The sequence below is a fragment of the Colobus angolensis genome, unplaced genomic scaffold (genome assembly GCF_000951035.1).
Source record: "Colobus angolensis palliatus isolate OR3802 unplaced genomic scaffold, Cang.pa_1.0 Scaffold14, whole genome shotgun sequence".
Taxonomy (NCBI): domain Eukaryota; kingdom Metazoa; phylum Chordata; class Mammalia; order Primates; family Cercopithecidae; genus Colobus; species Colobus angolensis.
In genome coordinates, this window is record NW_012114488.1 from 17,900,112 (window position 1) to 17,918,061 (window position 17,950).

Here is a 17,950-nt window from a genome sequence, read left to right on the forward strand (position 1 = left end):
GGCGCCTGTAGTCCCAGCTACTCGGGAGGCTGAGGCAGGAGAATGGCGTGAACCCGGCAGGCGGAGCTTGCAGTGAGCTGAGATCCGGCCACTGCACTCCAGCCTGGGCGACAGAGCGAGACTCCGCCTCAAAAAAAAAAAAAAAGAAAGCGTCGGTGTTACTAACATTTTGAGCTTCAAGTGAAATATAGTATCAATACATTAGTCAAAGGGGAAGGATCTTAATAAGGGCAACTAGCTATCCCAGTTGAATGTTCTTCACGCATTTGATCGGCCATTAGGTATGAGCAATCTTTAGACCCTGATTAGAATTATGTCTGCAGAATAGAATTTAGGGGCTAGTTCAGACTGCTTGAGAGATCAATGAGAAACTCTGAAAAATGAAGTGTGATATGCAGACAACAGGATGGTAACATATTTCCCTCACAGTTCATAATACTGTGTCTTGTGCTAAGTTAGCCTTCAGAAATATTTATTGGGGAAAAATGAAGGAAAAGGGAAAAGGGTGAATTAATGAATTTGTGTCTGGAGCAAACAAAGGAAATTAACAAGCACCCAAAGCTAATACAAAATTGTGGCAATCTCTCATCCCAGGAAAAACCAATGAGCCTTACCCAACTACCATGAACCTAAGCCATGAACGATCTGGCAGGACTGCGTGTAGGCTGGGGTTAAATTTGTCTGAGCTCTTGTTGGACAGATGAAGCCCCTCTGTACAGAAGAAAACAGGCCCATTGTAACATGTTAGGCCATTCTTTGTGCCCAAAGTGACTATTATGCTGCAAAAATGAGCTAATTCCCAATTCTGTCCCCTTATGGCTTGAGAGATGCTTTAGATTCCTTGTCAGGGCTTTAATTCTGCCATGGCAGCCATGGGAAGCAATGACCCTCAAGAGCAAAGCCACCAAATTTCTGTTGCCCTCTAAATGCTCAGAATGCAAGTATGAACTTTCCTTATCTGCCTTCTTTCAAAAGGTTTATTATGAAATTCCCTAAAAGGCTTTGATGCATATTCTGGGAGACTGGCAGACAGAGTGCTGGAGGCAGGGAGGAAAGGACCCTAGCTCTTCCACTTTCTAGCTGGTCAACTTTGAACAAGTCTCTTGATCTTCTTGGTTTTCTGTTCCCTTATCTGCACAGTGACAATTTAGACTAGATGGCCTTTCAAGTTTCTTTCAGTTCTGGTAATGTTTTACTTTGAGATTGCAAAATGTCTTCTGTTTTACCTTCAGTGCTCTGGCATTTAAAAAACAGAAAACAAAAATGACAACAATAAAAAAGTATGCTGTGAAGTGATATGGTTTGGCTCTGGGTCCCCACTCAAATCTCATGTTGAATTGTAATCCCCAGTGTTGGAGGTGGGGCCTGGTGTGAGGTGATCGGATCATCGGGGTGATTTCTAATGGTTTAGCACGATTCCCCTAGTGCTGCCTTGGGATAGAGTTCTCATGAGATCTGGTTGTTTGAAAGTGTGTAGCACCTCCCGCTTTGTGCACTCTCTCTCTCTTTCCCCTGCCCCCCTCGCAGGCCATGTGAAGATGTGCCTGCTTCCCCTTTGTCTTCCATCATGGATTGTAAGTTTCCTGAGACCTCTTCAGAAGCAGAAGCCTGTACAGCCCACAGAAAAGTGAGCCAATTAATTCTCTCTTCTTTATAAATTACCCAGTCTCAGGTATGTCTTTTTTTTTTAATCCAAAGAGTAAAGTGAAAGCAAGTTTATTAGCAAAGTAGAGAAATAAAGAATGGCTACTCCGTAGGCACAGCAGTTAGGTATGACTTTATAGCAGTGTGAGAATGGATTAATACAGGAGGAAAAGTTTATTTTTTAATAAACTGACTCCACTTAAAAATGAAATTTGCATTCTGAACTTTTAACCAGTGGTTAAGAAAGCTATATCTAGATAATCGATTGCAGATAAGTGTTTGGAATGCCATTTGGACACCAATTGTGTCTCCCCAACATGAGAAATTATGCCTCTCATCTACTTGGTCACAGGACCAGAATAATGTAGGAAGAAGGTTCCGAAGAATCCGGTTTGCCTTCTTGTGTTCGTCAGCATGCTTTATGCAAGACTAGATCCATGGATCTCAAAGTATGCCCAGGGAGGTCAGAGCTGTTTCTAAATAATACTAAGATTTTACTTATATTTTGCATTCTCATTTTCTCATAAGTGTAAGGTGAAATTGTGTAGAGGTTATACAACACAAGATATCACACAGGCTGATGCAGAAGCAGATGGCAGACTCCATCTTCTTCTATTAAGCTAGACATTAAACATATTTTCAACTTGTAAAATATGTCTATGTTTGATAAACATATTGTCTTAACATGCAATTGGTATATTATTGCTATTTTAAAATGAATGTATAAGGATTACAAATTTTTTCAGTTTAAATTTCAAATGCAGTAAATATTGGTAGCTATAGTCCACATAAAAAAAAGCTCTCCTGTGTCTTTAATAATCCTTACCAGTGTAAAGGTTTATGATATTATAAGGTTTGCGAACTGCTCTGTGTAGATCAATACTTACCCAACTTCAATGTGCACGTGAATCCCCTGGAGATCTGGTGAAAATGCAGATTATGAGTCAGGATGTTTGCATCCTGAGGGTCTGCATTTCTAACAAGTTCCCAAATATCATCAATGCAGCTGGTCTGGATTACACTCTGATAAGCAAAGGTCTAAATAAAAATACCTAATATTGGCAGCACTGTGTGCTAGTTACATACAGGGTTGGGCCTGAGCCTGAGTTTCTAGCATAAGACAGTACATCTTACTGCCAAAAAGAAGTGACCCAAGTATCTCATAAATTACAAAATTAAATATTTTTGCAGTTAGGGTAGCTTGTTATTTTAGTAACCTATTCATTCATTCATTTAACAAACCTTAATTAAGCGGATATAATAGACAATGGGCTGTATCTGTTATTAAAATGAAGAAGACCTGGTTCCTGCCTTTGAGTAACTCACAGACTTGTGAAGGAAACAGAGAGGTCAACAAAGAATAATACAGTGTGTGAAGGGCTATGTCTGAGGTATGCAGAAAGTACATACCTGCTAATGGGACAAAGAAGAGGGAAAGACAGCGTTTAGTTCTTCCTGAGAAAGTTGGAGAAGGCTTAATGGAGGTGGTGACATTTGAACTAAGCCTCGAAGTTATCCTTCAAGAAATCTCAGGTAGAAAACAGGGAAACAAGTTCAGGCACAAGAGAGTGAAAGAACAAAGTATGTTTAGGTGGCAGTGTGCTCAGTGTGGCTGGAGGAGAAACTCCAGGAGGATTTTGGAATGAGGGATGCCTTGATTGGGTTATGTTTTTGAAAGACGTCTCCATTGCTGTGTGGGAGAGAGCATAGAGGAAGGAGAGTCTGGAGCAGGAGACAGACAATGAGTGGCTGGGAAGCGGTATCGGTGGTCAGCGAGGTTGTGGCTGTGAATTAAGGCAGTGGGAAGGGAGAGATGAGAGCACGCTCTCTCCTAGTTTGAATTGGTAGGATATGATGTAAAATTGATAGCTGGGGAGAAAAAAAGGAGATCGATGGAGCATTTGGAGTGTCTAAGCATGGGGGACCAGCAGAGTAATGCTGTTACCAACTCAGGTGGGACTATATGGGGAGGACCAAGTTCAGGTTGGGAGAGAAATGATGAACAATGTATAGATAACTTATTACCTGCATTCAGTTTCTGTCATATATATATTTTAAATGGAGTCTTGCTCTGTTGCCCAGGCTACAATGCAGTGGTATGATCTTGGCTCACTGCAACCTCCACCTCCTGGGTTCAAGCAGTTCTTGTGCTCAGCCTCCAAAGTAGCTGGGATTGCAGGAGCCCACCACCATGCCCAGTTAATTTTTGTATTTTTTGTAGAGACAGGGTTTCGCCATGTTGGCCAAGATGGTCTCGAACTCGTCACCTCAGGTGATCCTCCCGCCTCAGCCTCCCAAAGTGCTGGGATTATAGGCTTGAGCCACCATGCCTGGCCAGTTTTTGTCATATTCTTATGTTGATGGGCACACAGCAACAGGGGACTCCATTGAGCTTAGAATTTCTTGGACATGAAACTTTCTGACTTTATTTCAGAACTTCAGTTATCATGGAACCAAACTGATGACGCTTTCCAAAATTTCAGGTTTTTCCAGGTTTGCAACAGATGGAAAAATTGTCAAAGTTTTCATGAAAGGATTATGCACTTGATCTAGATACCAATTTTATAGTTGCAAGAAAAACAGGAACAAGAAGCCGCTATAATCAGTTTCTTCCTGTTCTTGGACACCTAATGAATATGCTGGTTTATTGATCACACATCCTTAGTCTTAACAGGGACTTATATGGTTGATTTCTGCCTTACACAGTAATAAAATAGAGTTCAAAAATCATGAAAATGCTAGTGTCTGTAGAAACTGAGATGTAATATCTTTGCTTTCCTGAATAGGGTTTTAATTAAGCTCTGAGACTAATAAGAAACAATTAGCCTTCAATATACTGGATTACTTCCCTTCTCATTCTGCTTAGGGTAGGTTGGAAGTTCATTTGGATGAATTAAATTAACGGACAAATTAATTCTTAATCAAAAGGAAAATGAGGAGCCCTGTGCCTGTGGTGAACTTCAAGTCAGGTTTGTCCCATTCTAGTTCTGGCCATTGGGCTCCTGGCTTTTTCCTAATGACAAAGGACATTCTTTGACCCTCCTAATGACATCCTAATGACACTCTTTCTTCAGATGGTAACTAACCTTAGTTAGAGTTCCTTCTGGGTTCTATGTACTTAAGCCTCTAGGGCTGGGATGAAATATGGATTACCTGTGACCAGGCATTTCTGCCACCAGCCACCTATCTGCTTCCACTTGTTTCTTCCCCTCAATTCTTATCTTGTGCCTCCTTCTAGAACCTTCCTAGAGAGCCAGCCATATCCACCAGAGTTGCCTGCCTTTGGGGCCTCACTGAGCTGACTCAGCTGAGAATCCTGTCCAACATGTTCCAGTTTTCATAAGATGCAAAGTGGCCCATTGGAAAGACACTCAAAACATAGTCGATTTCTAAGCTGTTTTATTTTCACTCAGCCACTATTCTGTATTTGAAAGATCAGTGTTCCACTAGTAAAAAAAAACCTCTTTCCTTGCTTGACATGTGTAAAATGGTAGCATAATTTTGTCTACTCTATATTTTGGGGCTGAATGGCTTAGTTCAGCTTTACCAACAGCTTAGTTGAAATCAGTCTATAAATTTTAAGGTCAAATTGACCTTGGACATTGGAATTGAGGAAGAATTAGAAGCAGTTGAAGGTGGACAAGGCAGATCCAGAGGTCTTACATGCCTTCAAAAGAAAAGCAAAATAAGACAAAATGAGATAAAAGAAGGCCTTTTATTTTTGGTTGCTTACAGGAAATTAGAGAAATGAGGTAAGTCAGGCAACCTGCAAGAACTGATTGAAACACTGGTGATGACAGTGAGCTACAACAAGTGCTCATGTTGGAGCCCTGGCTTCTCTGGCTCCCTGAGAGCTGAGAATGAACAATAGGGCAGAAGCTGAAAAACCTGGGTCTTCTCCATCAGTAAGCTGGGATAGGGGCACCAAAGGAAACAGAAATAAATGAGTTTGATTCCAGTGTGACACCACGGACTTAACATATTTGCAACTAAGTAAAAATAAAAAATTCTTTCGATATTCATGTGTAAGCATTTTCTGCTCCTTCACTTACATTTAATTAAATATAAATATATCTTTTTTCTTTTGTTTATTTATTGTACAAATGGGATCCCATTATATTGCCCAGGCTGGTCTTGAACTCCTAAACTCAAGTGATCCTCCTGCCTTGGCCTCCCAAAGTGCTGGGATTACAGGTGTGAGCCACCTTGCTTAGTCCCTATATCTTTTTTCTTTCTAAATTATATTTATAAAAATACACCTATATGTGTAGCTCTAGGGGATAGGAATGTGATTTTTACTTTGTACTTCAAGCCTTTTATATTTAAAATAATCTGTTTAACAGGGCAGTTATAATAATGTATCTATATTTTTTGTTTGTTTTCTTACACTGAACATATATTACATTAATGAGGGAAAAAAGATATTTTTCTCTGGACAGGATGAGGTGGAGGAACCATCATTAAGATGAATAAAATGGTTATTTCTTTCTGTATTCATTTTCTGTGCTGGAACAAAGTAATTGCAGGAAGGTTTCACTGAGTGTGCATGTAAATGTGGATATGCTAGCCCATCCCTAAACATTTATTAGAACCTGTTATGTCACAAGACGTTGGAGGGAATCACTTGATGTTTGTCCCTCTCAGAAGCTCACTACTAGGTCAGAGATAAAGCCATGGTCGCTCCCATTCTGACAATGTCATTGTAGAAAGAGTGGTTTAGTCATCGGTTTCAATAGGCACCAGGAGGAGGGACTTCTTCCCTCTTTAATTTATCTCAGTCTTTTATAATATTGACTTCCTAACAGCAGCTGATGTGCCTGACAATCTCCACTGCTTTATATTTTGATAAATCAGATAACAAACAACCTTTAATTGGTCAAATTATCAGAGATGTACGTTATTAGTTCAAGTGTATCCATGGGATTTTTTTTCCCCCCAAATGTCACTGGGATTAAAATAACAGGAAACCGGAGCTGGAAGCATTAGAAAGGGGTAGACTTTGGCAGCTGCAGATGCCTACACTGCGACAGAGGACATCCTGGTTGTAATGCTTATTTAAGAAGATGGGGGAAGGCAGAACAAATATCAGGACTAAATAAACACTACAAAGAGATAGCAACATTAGTATTTTGTCACTTAATTCTCTGTCCCTAGAAAAATGGCAACTTCTAGGGTTAAGGATTAATAAAAACATTTGCATTTGCATCTTAATGTGTGAATAAAATATCACTTTCATGTACACACCTTAGAGGCCATTTATAATAAAAATTATCTAATAGGGACAATTATGCAAATGTTGAGTGCACTTAAATAAGTATTCTTACAGTTCATGCAAAAATACCCTTGTAGTTTTGGAAAGCCTCTTTTTTGCCAGGTAGGAACTTGAAGAATTTTTCTGCTGTATCACACAGCTCACAAAGGAAAACATGCTATTTGAGCATAAGTCCTTATAAATGCCCTCTATGACTTCCACTGAAGCCACTTCTGGTAAATATTTCAACACCCATTTTCACTTAAGTTGTCAGTCCATTCATTAAAAATGGGAAATACGTAGCAAGTACTTTTCTGCTGGAAGACTTCTCAATCTTCCGCACACGGCTCTATCATGCTTCAATGAAGAACAGTCTACTGGAGAATTCATTTCAGTTAAGGAAAAAAATAAAGTCTCCTGAGGTCTTAAACACAGACTTGCAAAGACCACAAGGGCAAAGCTTTCATTTTCATCAGCTATTGGATTCAAATTTAAATTTCTTTTTAAAAAACTAATTTTGATCTATAGACCTGGTTATTTTAGTTTCCGAAATAGGCGAGGCAACAACTGTTTCATTCTCCTGGTTTATGTGGGATGAAGCCGAACATATGGCAAATTATATGATTACAGAGGAATTTGGATGTATGGGTTCCTCCTCTGCGTATTATTTTCAATCCCACCACCACTGGCCTACAGCAGGCAACCAGCTGGTGAGGGTGGTGGGGCAGGAGCCTCCGGGTGCACGTGCACACTCATGCATATGCCTTGGTGGCCCCTTAAAATCAGAAGTAGTTTGATTTTATGAGGTGTTTCACAGGAAAAGTTGAAGGGTGAACAAAAGCACTTGATTAGCAGTTTGCTCCTATGTAGCACAAACATCCGAAGAATATTTTATTTTCACCCAAGATGCAAATGCCCAGTGAAGTATGTGAAGTGTTATAGGTGCCCCAACTTACCACACAGAATCCTGAGCCGTCCAAACACTCGTTGGAATTGCCATTACAGTCGCAGGGCACACATTCCCCCGACAGGGTGCGAAAGAATCCAGCATTGCATTTCTGCAACAGACACACCAAATCATTTTGATTATTGAAAAGACTGATTTTGGTCAATATTTTCTGAGAAGAAATCAGAGACGTGATTATTAAACAATCTAAACATTTCTAAAATGAATATACTAAATGATATATACAAAACATACTAAAATAAACTATTTATACTACCATTCAGTGATAGATGATGTATGTACAATCTTCTTTGTTACATAACTTTTTTCCGCTTCTTTTACTTTTCGGGAGAAGAGAAATGCCTTTAACACTGTCTTATCATTGCAAGGAAGAATAAGAAGGTTTTAGGTAACAGTAACGGAGAAAAAAATGCTAATGTTTTCTTCCAGTATAAACAGAACAAAACAAGACCACAATTAAGTATTAGTCAGGGTGAGGTCATGCTCCCTATAAATAAGGACTTCTCCCTTCAGAAATCATTAGCTATAGTACAGCAACTTAGAGCTGAGTCTTTCATGAACTTCAGCTCTTAAAAACACCTGTTTCTTCAGATGCTAACATGTTAAAGGGAGGGATAAGGAAGTTAATGGGTTCTTACACTTGTCAAGTCCTGTGTGGGTGCTGCTCATATACGTATTTCATTTGTCTTCATAATGCTGCGAGGAACACATGACTTTCCCCTGTCCTAGCAATGAGCTCATGAGACTGAGAGGTGCTAAGTGGCTTTTGGGGATGTTAAACTATCCTGTCATGCACCAATTGACCTGCACAATCATAGCTGCCCTCCCCAGATGTCACTTGTGTGCCATTTGAGACACATTGTGAGATTGTTCCTGGTTTATGCGATTGGGCTGTGTATATGCATTTGATATTTTTTGGGAATGTCTCAGTGATGAAGGGCAGAAATGGCATTATGGGCCTGGAAATCCGCTCCCCGCCCATCAGACAAGTTTACGTCTAAAGAATTCCAGACAGATAAGAATCTGCTTTGTTTCCACAGACTTACAGAGTCCGAGATTTCACATCACACACCCCCATTGACCCATTGTAGTTTGCACTTCCCTGGTGACCAGGAAATTTTCATTATATCTGGCTGAAGTCCCTCTGATTGCTATGCAAACCTATTTCCTCTTGCTTTTTACTCTGTAAAGAAAGAGTCACTAAACACCATTCATAGTATTCAAAAAAAAAAAAATCATCTGTTCACACTTTAAAACTAAAATTTAATAAACCCCATTTGGAGGAAGTTTAATAAAGAATAACAACATTTGTCTATGAAAAAAAGGCAAGGAAATGCCACGTTTCCAAGTTAGAGAAATAAGGCTAAGAGAAGATCAATTTATAATTTTATAATGGGGAGTTTGTGGTTGATGGCAAGCTTCTTAGTTTCCACTAGAAAACAAGAGAGGGAAAGGCACTAAGATTGCAGTAGGAAGCATTTGATTTAGATCATTTAATTTCACATTTTTAGCCTTTGTCCCAAAGTAAAACATACATGTTTTCATTGTGATGCAGTACACGGATTGTTATCTATATCTATATTGGTGTAGATATGAAGATAGATATAGATATCCGTACATATGTGTCTCAGAGAAAAGATTCACAAAATAATAATGTACCTTAAACTTCTCTATTGTATTTAAAAGCATATCCTGGTCATGACCCGTAAAATTGATCTGATGACCCATGAATGTGTTGCAGTTTTGCATTACTGCAGGGTTTTCTTTATAATAGTAGTGGATAAGAGTAGTGAGGGTCTTAATATTCGTTATCTTAGTAACCTCTTAAATGGTAGTTTCCGAGCTCTCTAAATGACCATATTACAGTCTTCTGGGGAGCTTCTGATTCAGTGAAACCAAAGGATCTGCATTTTAAAAGATAACTTTTGTGTTTCAGAATAACTTTAGATTTACAGAAAAACTGTGAAGGATCTGCATTTTTAAAAAGCTCCCCAAAGACTCTGATATTTGACCAGTTTTGGAAGCATCTCTCACAATGCCTTGTATACATTAATTGCTCAATGAACACTTGGTGATTTGGGTGGTTTGGACAAGAACAGCAAACTGGAGATATATATACTATTGGGACCTCACAGAATATACTGATAATTCATCCACTGCTCTCTGCTAAGGCTGGATTTCATCTCAACTCTTTGTCAACAGTCCAGCAGCCAGTGCCTAGATTGGACCGCATGCAAGATGAAATCTTTATGATGTGCCAAGTTTAGGAGGAGAGTTCACTGTGAGAGCCTGTCATTATCCACTTACCACTCCCCAATCTGAGATTATGACCTTGGGTGAAGGATAACTTGGCTCTGATCTCTTATAATGTGGGAGATGGGAAGCAAAGGGAGGCAGGAACAGGGCTGTGTTGAGTCATCTGGCCCCCCGCCGAGAGGGCGAGGAGGGCTGGCAGGGAAACCTGGCACACTACGTTCCTGCTGGGCCTTGTCCACCTGGAAGAATTATATTTTCAATCATCTATCTGGAGGCCCTGGGCATGCCCTGCTAGAGCACATGTCCTGGGTAGCTTGGGTCTGGTGTTGTGGAACTTTGGAGGACTCCCTGGAATGGAGTTGTTAAGTGGTTCAAGAGAAGTTTGAGTGTACTGAAGGGTGAGCTCTTTAAGATTGTTTCCTTTAGGTGGAAATATTTCATCATGGCTCCAGGGAGTCCTGTTATTTATTTGTTTTTACTGAATCTTTCTTTGAAATTTCAAAGGACTGGGCAAAATTGGCCTCTTAATAATATCAAAAGGCAGATATCTTCAAGTATGAAAGCAGAACGATGCATTTTTAGTTTTGCTCCTGGTTAATGTAATCGTTATCCTTAGTAATTCTAACACCTGTGCTATTTAGAGGTCTGTGGGAGCTGAACGGGATCTCCACAAATTAGTGTCTATTTTCTTTTGGAAGATTCTCCACAGTTTACTAAACAAAGATGGCGTTTGTGTATGTCTATGTATGAGAGAGGAAGACATGAAGCCTTCCAATCAATTTTTTATACCACACTGAATCCTCTTTTCCACGTGAGACGGCTGTCCTACACCAGACAACTGTAAAAACATAATCTTAGCACTCAGAGGATCTGTACCTTCTGGGGTGCCATGGCCTATTAAAAAATTGATAGTAGCCGGGCGCGGTGGCTCAAGCCTGTAATCCCAGCACTTTGGGAGGCCGAGATGGGCGGATCACGAGGTCAGGAGATCGAGACCATCCTGGCTAACACGGTGAAACCCCATCTCTACTAAAAATACAAAAAAAAAAAAACCAGCCGGGCGAGGTGGCGGGCGCCTGTAGTCCCAGCTACTCCGGAGGCTGAGGCAGGAGAATGGCGTGAACCCGGGAGGCGGAGCTTGCAGTGAGCTGAGAGATCCGGCCACTGCACTCCAGTCCGGGTGACAGAGCGAGACTCCGCCTCAAAAAAAAAAAAAATTGATAGTAATAACAAGGATAATGATAATGGTAATTAGAATACAGTGACCATCAATGTCGTACAACTCCAAGAGGTTCAGACTGATCCAAATCTTGTTCTTTCTTTGCTATCACTTGCTGCCCCTCATAAATAAACAATACACAAAGTTTATTTATTTAACTGAACATGAATATCTACCATGTTGAAGTCACAGTGCCAATTATGTTGCACAATTCTCTCACTTGACCCCACAGTAGCCCTACGAGGTCAGTTCCCTTGTCTTTGTTTTACTGGTGAGGACTTTGTGACTTACAGGGATGTATTACTGAAGCCGGCTAATACAGGTAAGAAATGGTGGACCCAGGATTTAGATCCTTTATTTTTCCCTCAAGTTTTGGCTTTTAACCATCTTGTGTGCCATTAAGACGTTGAACCAAACCTTTCTTGTTGGACATTTAGGTTATTTCCAAATTTTTGCTGTTATTAACATTTCAAAGCAGGCTGAAATGGATAAAAAATGTAAAATGCCTCCTTTAAACCCCAGAAAAAAATCTGCTAATAGACACAATGCTTAAAAATACATAGTTATTAATATATGAAAACCATTGAGTGGGATATTTACTTTTAAAAATATTTATTTTAGCCAAATTGTCTCTTTGACCAATTACCTTCCACTAAGTCACTTGTAGATCTTTTACAGCTCTTCATTAAGAGACTCTTATTTTATCACAGCTTGCCTCCTGCTCTACCATTAAGACTGAATTAATCAATACCATTTACTTCTGCCTTTGAAAAATAAGAAGGAAAATTCCCATTTGCTTACTTTGTTATAATTAGTATGAGGTCTGGCTTGGAGTAAAATCATTGTATGTGTACTTGCCTAATTTTACATTTATAGAAATGAGAACTAGATGTAACTTTATGAGGAAATGAGTGTGGTGTATCTACATGTGCCAACTACATTCAAAGGAACTGGGATGACAGGACATGTTCTTATCATTACAGAAGGAATTATTTCCAGAGGTTTATCATATGATCATAATACTATTTATTTCATAAGATATAGTTATAATGAATTAAGATTGTTTAACAAAGTGGACAAAGCGAATGATCTTTATATGAGGGTCTGATTATTTTTGTCTTCATTTGAAGAGCCCCTTGAGAGTACTAGAGTCATAACAACAATACTGTCATTGGATATAACATTTTTAAAACTTTCTAAAAATATTTAAATCACTTCCTTTTAAAGGATAGTCCAGTATGCATACTTTGGCTATGGCAAACTTTTAAGTCATTTGCAGTTATTAAATAAAGTGGACACCAATCTAAGTAATACAATTTTAGTTAAAACGTTTTCACAAAAATCTCACTGTTTCCCAAACACTACCACAGAGGAGCTAATTAATTGCCCACGAGCCACTACTTTTGCATAAATACAGAATCTCTGAGAACTTTAGAATTTCTGTTGAGAAGCCTGATTTACTAAACCACTTACATACTCCAATAGATCTTCTAGGGATCTAAGGTCCCAAACTACCCTTTTAAACAAACCAACAATGGCAAAAATTGAGGGGATTTAGGAAGAGCTTGAAGTTGTCATTTGAGAGTATGAGATAAATTCTGAGGTTTCTGAGTCCCAAAGAGGATCAGACCCAAGTCTGCAGCTCCAGCAAATGACAATGAATTAATTATAACAAAATTCCATCAGAAAGAACACACTCTACAACCCCAGTGTCTATTCTCATAGGAGCTAATTGGAATAGTTATTCGCACTGTGTTTCCAACCAAAGGTCTACGAACATATTACATATATTGATTCAACTCATCTTCCTTTCTGAATTAGACTTAGAATTTGATTCAACAACTTTTGCTTCAGTTCACTGAGGCTCAAAATAGAAAGCATAAAAACAAAAACAAAACCAAAATCCCTCTAAATTCATTCACTGGTGTCCAGAATCATTGCTACCATCCAAATTAGTCTTCTTCAAACTTAACGGCCCACATTACATTATCTTTCTGCTTGGGTTTTTGTATGTATTTAATGAATCCACTTTTCTCTTGTTTCCAGGAAACAATGATTTTTAGTTCTAGTTTAGTTATAGTGAGTTCCATGTTTTGTTTTAGTAATTAATAAAAGTCAGCTTAAGATAGAATATTATGCTCAGTTAGAAGCTAAAGCTGTGTGCCCTCACTTAAGAGTCTGTGGTTTCTGCACAATGCTGACTTCCATCTGCCTAAAACTTGGGCAGACTTAAGCATCAGATAGTATTCAAGGATCTTCTTGTGGGGAACAACATGATTTAATCTATTCAAAAATTTCCAAAATATCCCACCCTTTGCTAAGGAGGAATGACTTCTGAGAACATAAGAGTTTATTAAATGAGTAGGTATTTCACAAGCCATTTTTTTCTGTGTCAGTAAAAATAAAATACAAAATATCTGAAATGGCAAGCAGTTCTGAATTTAAGCTATTGCTAACTTTTGGCTCCATATGTTTTTCAGATAGGGCTTAACATGTCCTGATTTTTAGTATACAAACCTATAAAGTGCCAAAATGAGTTAAATGGATTATGTGTTGCAGTTACCAAGAAGTTGGCTTCTTGATTGATTTTGCTTGAATCTGAAGACAATTACTCACGCATCCTCCCTTGGGTATCTCTGAGCTCTTGTTTGCGTAACTGACATTCCCCACATTTTAATAGGCAAAGTTAATTTTTAGATTTTGACAGCGATTTCACCATAACTCAATTAGGAAAGTGGTTTCAACATTCTTTAGAGATTTATGCAGTTCAAAGGCTTTTTTTCTTAGGATGGCATAATAAAGCTAGGTCAAAAACCAAACAGACTATGGTGTGGGTTTCCCCTACTTGGCCTAGAGAGTTACCTTTGTGCTTACTGCTTAGGCCCTGTGTCTGCCGTGCCTTGCCCAGCTTACAAAACACTCCAGCTTTCAACTTAATCATCAATAAAATAGAGACAGTGACTCAGGGCCTGAGGAATTCCAAGGAGCACAGAGCCATCCTAATCACTCTTAAGCCAAGTCCTTTAATTTTGCGAAGAGTGGAGACAGGGTTATCACATGTTTACATCACATTTCTGTGGCTACTCCTTAGCACTCTTTACAGGCTTCATGGGTGGAAACCAGCGCTCCACTCACAGCTCTCAAATAACTGTCCCTGAATCCTGTTCATCAACTATTTGTAGATACCAACAGCCTTGGCGTGTGTTGAAGTACTTGCTACGCTAGCTAATAAACAGCCCTCTTTATTTGTCTAATTAAAAGAATCAACCAAGAAAATCCACACCCCCTACAGCCATACAGGTTTTCTTTTGGAAATGTTGGATTTGAGGATGATTCTATGTAATAATGCTAATGAAGATTTCTTTAATTTGCTTCTTGAAAATCATTTAAAGTAATCGTCAAGTCGCTTGTTTATAGTAGAGATTGTTGCTTATATAACATAACGAGGCTTCAGTGGTGTCTTTTTTCCTTTGGTTTTTCTAGAAATAAATCTCCTGTTAACATCTGACTTTCTGCTCTGGGTTCATCTCACATCGCCTCCTGTAACTGGCTTGTTCTTTTCACTCCTCGCCTTCCAAGCTATGGTTACACAACATAGCCTCTGACGCTGCCAGATTTTTTTTTTTTTTACATCTGAAAACTGACTCAGTTTTATTTAATTTACTGGGGCAAATGCCTTGGACACATTTCCAAGAAAGGAAGAGATGCGGAGCACAAGGGTTAGCAATAAGAATGAGTAGACAGAAATGACTTCAGAATTATAGGCATTTAGGGGATTTTGATTTGACTTCTTAGCCACTTAGAAGGAATCAGTTTTGTGAGGTGACAGACATCTCTGTCATCTTCATCTGGTTTTCATAAATCACAGCTAATAATTTACTGACGGACACGAAGCACTGAGCTAAGTGCTTTTTATGGATGATCCAGTTTGATCGTTACCGTTTAATGGCCTATAGTCTTGCAAACGTCTGCCTAAATTACTTTTTGTTATATAAGAAGTTTGGAGGATGAACTGCCTATAAATGACAACAGTTTCTCTTCAGTGTACTCAGGGAAGGCAGTTGGGGTGTTTCATCAGTGTCCATTGCTGGTAGACGAACCTGCTTCTGTCTTGAGGTCCTGTGGGTATTTCAGTGCTATTCTCACCCTGGATTTCTCAAAATGCAAGGCACAAGGTGAAGATGACTGGCAGGACATGTCTTTCCTTCCTTATGCTCTTCCTCACAGGTTTATGCATTACTGAAGAAATGCTATTGTGAATTAATAGGAAAAAAATGTATCCCAAACTTCTATTGCACCCACTTACTCTCAGTAGCTAATCCTGCCTCTTTCAATGAAAACACAGAGGCCATTGGGTGGGAAATCTCATACTGTCTCTTTTTTCTAAATTCCCCTTTGTCTTGACTCATCCTTGTGTCTTCTGCCCATCTCAGAAGCAGTACTCTTTCCACTGTAGGAAAGAGGAGCCCTCTATTTGTGCTCTGGGATCCACGCATCTCTGGCCATCACACCCTGCCCCATCATCTGGCCTTCCTCTCAAGTACCATGCACCTTCACATCCACAGGGATGAGGGGAGGCAAAGGGAACACTTAGGTGCTGCATCCTGTGTTGGATGAGCCTTGACATCTTTACCTGGGCTCAGATCCAAGAATATCCTCCCTCAACTCTGCCTCCCCTTTATTTCCTCCTTCTTGTCCAGCAGATCTTTAGTGAGAGCTTAATCGCACTGGCTCTGCTTCCTTCATGCTATCCTGATCCATGCCTCCATCCATCATCTGGCTCTGCTTCCACTGCACACTGAAACTGCCCTCACAAAGATGGCCAGTGATGTCTTTGGGGCTTTGCTTTTCCAATTTTACTTGTCCTCATTCCAGTACTTAACATTGTTGATGGCCAGGTGTGGTGGTTTATGCCTGTAATCCCATCTCTTTTGGAGGCCAAGGCAGGTAGATCACTTGAGATCAGGAGTTCGAGACTAGCCTGGCCAACATGGTGAGACTCCCCCATCTCTATTAAAAATATAAAAATTAACCAGGTGTGGTGGTGTGCACCTGTAATCCCAGCTACCTGGGAGGCTGAGGCCGGGGAATCGCTTGAACCCGGGAGGTAGAGGTTGCAGTGAGCCAAGATTATGCCATTGCACTCCAGCCTGGGCAACAGAGCAAGACTGTCTCAAAAAAAAAAAGCAAACTGTTGAAATTTCTTCCCTCCTTGAAGTTCTCTCTTCTCCTGGTTTCTAGGACAACTCTTTCTTCTGGCTTTTCTTCTGCCTACCTTTCTTTCTCAGTTTTTTTTAATTTAATTTTTTTTGGCAGGGGGCAGGGGAAGGGGCAGAGGCAGGCAGTTCATCTGCTGCTGTTTCTACATTGCTGATGTTCTCCAGGGTCACCTTCTGAGCCCTCTTTTCTATCTATACACTTTGAAGTATGGATGAAATTTGTGGATGATGTTAATCCCTCCCACAATTTTATCCTCCAGCTATATTTTGGTGATTCCTAAATCTCTCTACACATCCCTGATCTTACTCTTTCGTGCCACTCCCTTGTTTCTAAGTGCTTGTGCGATAAGTCCATCTCCAGTTTTATAGGCACCTGAAGTTGAGTGTGTCCCGCACTGACTTTATCATAGCCTCTCCCAAATCTCTTTTTCTCCTTACGTTAAGTCTCAGTTAATGATAAAGACTATAGGACATACAAAGAAAAGGTAATGGATTAACACTTTTAAATTACATTAATGTATTTTGCAATAATGTAAGTTTTGGAAATACTTCCAGAAGAGGGAAATACTTCCAGAAATACTTCCTCAAGGATCAGAGGATGGTTTGCACATAGAATGACACAATGTAAGCACTCAAGTTCTCTTACCTTTCTGAGTCACCATGCTATTATTGTTTATTTCAGATCTGAGGTTTAAATGCAGATATATGAAGTACCACAAAGATTAGAGTCTCAAGTGGGAGTGACCTTACACAGTTCTGAACTGTTATAAACTTACTCTCTAAACTGATACGCCTACCTGTGTTGGAGTGGACTGTAGGGCTGGGAGTCCTCCAGATTCATTTCTGGATAGAATGCAATGTTTACTAAAGGTTAAGAAATTGGGATGTGTTCATTGGAAGCTTACATATTTGTTATATTACCAAAACTCAACAGTAACCACAGCAACTGCTTAGATCTTAGACAACAAAAGAGTTCTCAGGGAGGATAATTTTGTCATTGACATTGTTTAGAATTGCTGGCACATGGTGATAATAAAAAGCAGACTGAGTTTTAGTAAGTTTTATTGTTGTTTTTAAATTCTCTACACATAATGCATGCCCTTGCGTCCTCCTGGGCTAGGCTGTTCCTACCTCCTGCCTCCCTTTGTAGGCTGCTGCCTTGTAGATTTTATATTCTGCCTCTGAAATACTACCAGGGAGATTCTTCCTTCTTGTTCGCAATACCACCGTTTAGTTTGGGATCTTGGTGCTTCTCTCTCTTGGATGATTATAATTCCCTCCACTCTACTCTCTCCATCACCAGAAGTTCTTCCTTCCAGTTCATTCTTCATTACCAGAATTAATTAAAAACCCTTATCATACTACTTTTCTACTTCGAACCTCTCAGTGGCTCT

At 39.6% G+C, this 17,950-nt stretch overlaps 1 protein-coding gene across 3 annotated transcripts in view; it reads right to left on the bottom strand.

The window, feature by feature from the left end:
- The window catches only part of LAMA4 (laminin, alpha 4), a 148,355-nt gene that overhangs the window by 101,954 nt on the left and 28,451 nt on the right, over window positions 1–17,950 (bottom strand). For all 3 annotated transcript variants that reach the window (XM_011935032.1, XM_011935031.1, XM_011935030.1), the window contains exon 3: window positions 7,852–7,953. In XM_011935032.1, the coding sequence (XP_011790422.1) occupies window positions 7,852–7,953 (102 nt within the window). The remainder of the gene's footprint in view (window positions 1–7,851; window positions 7,954–17,950) is intronic.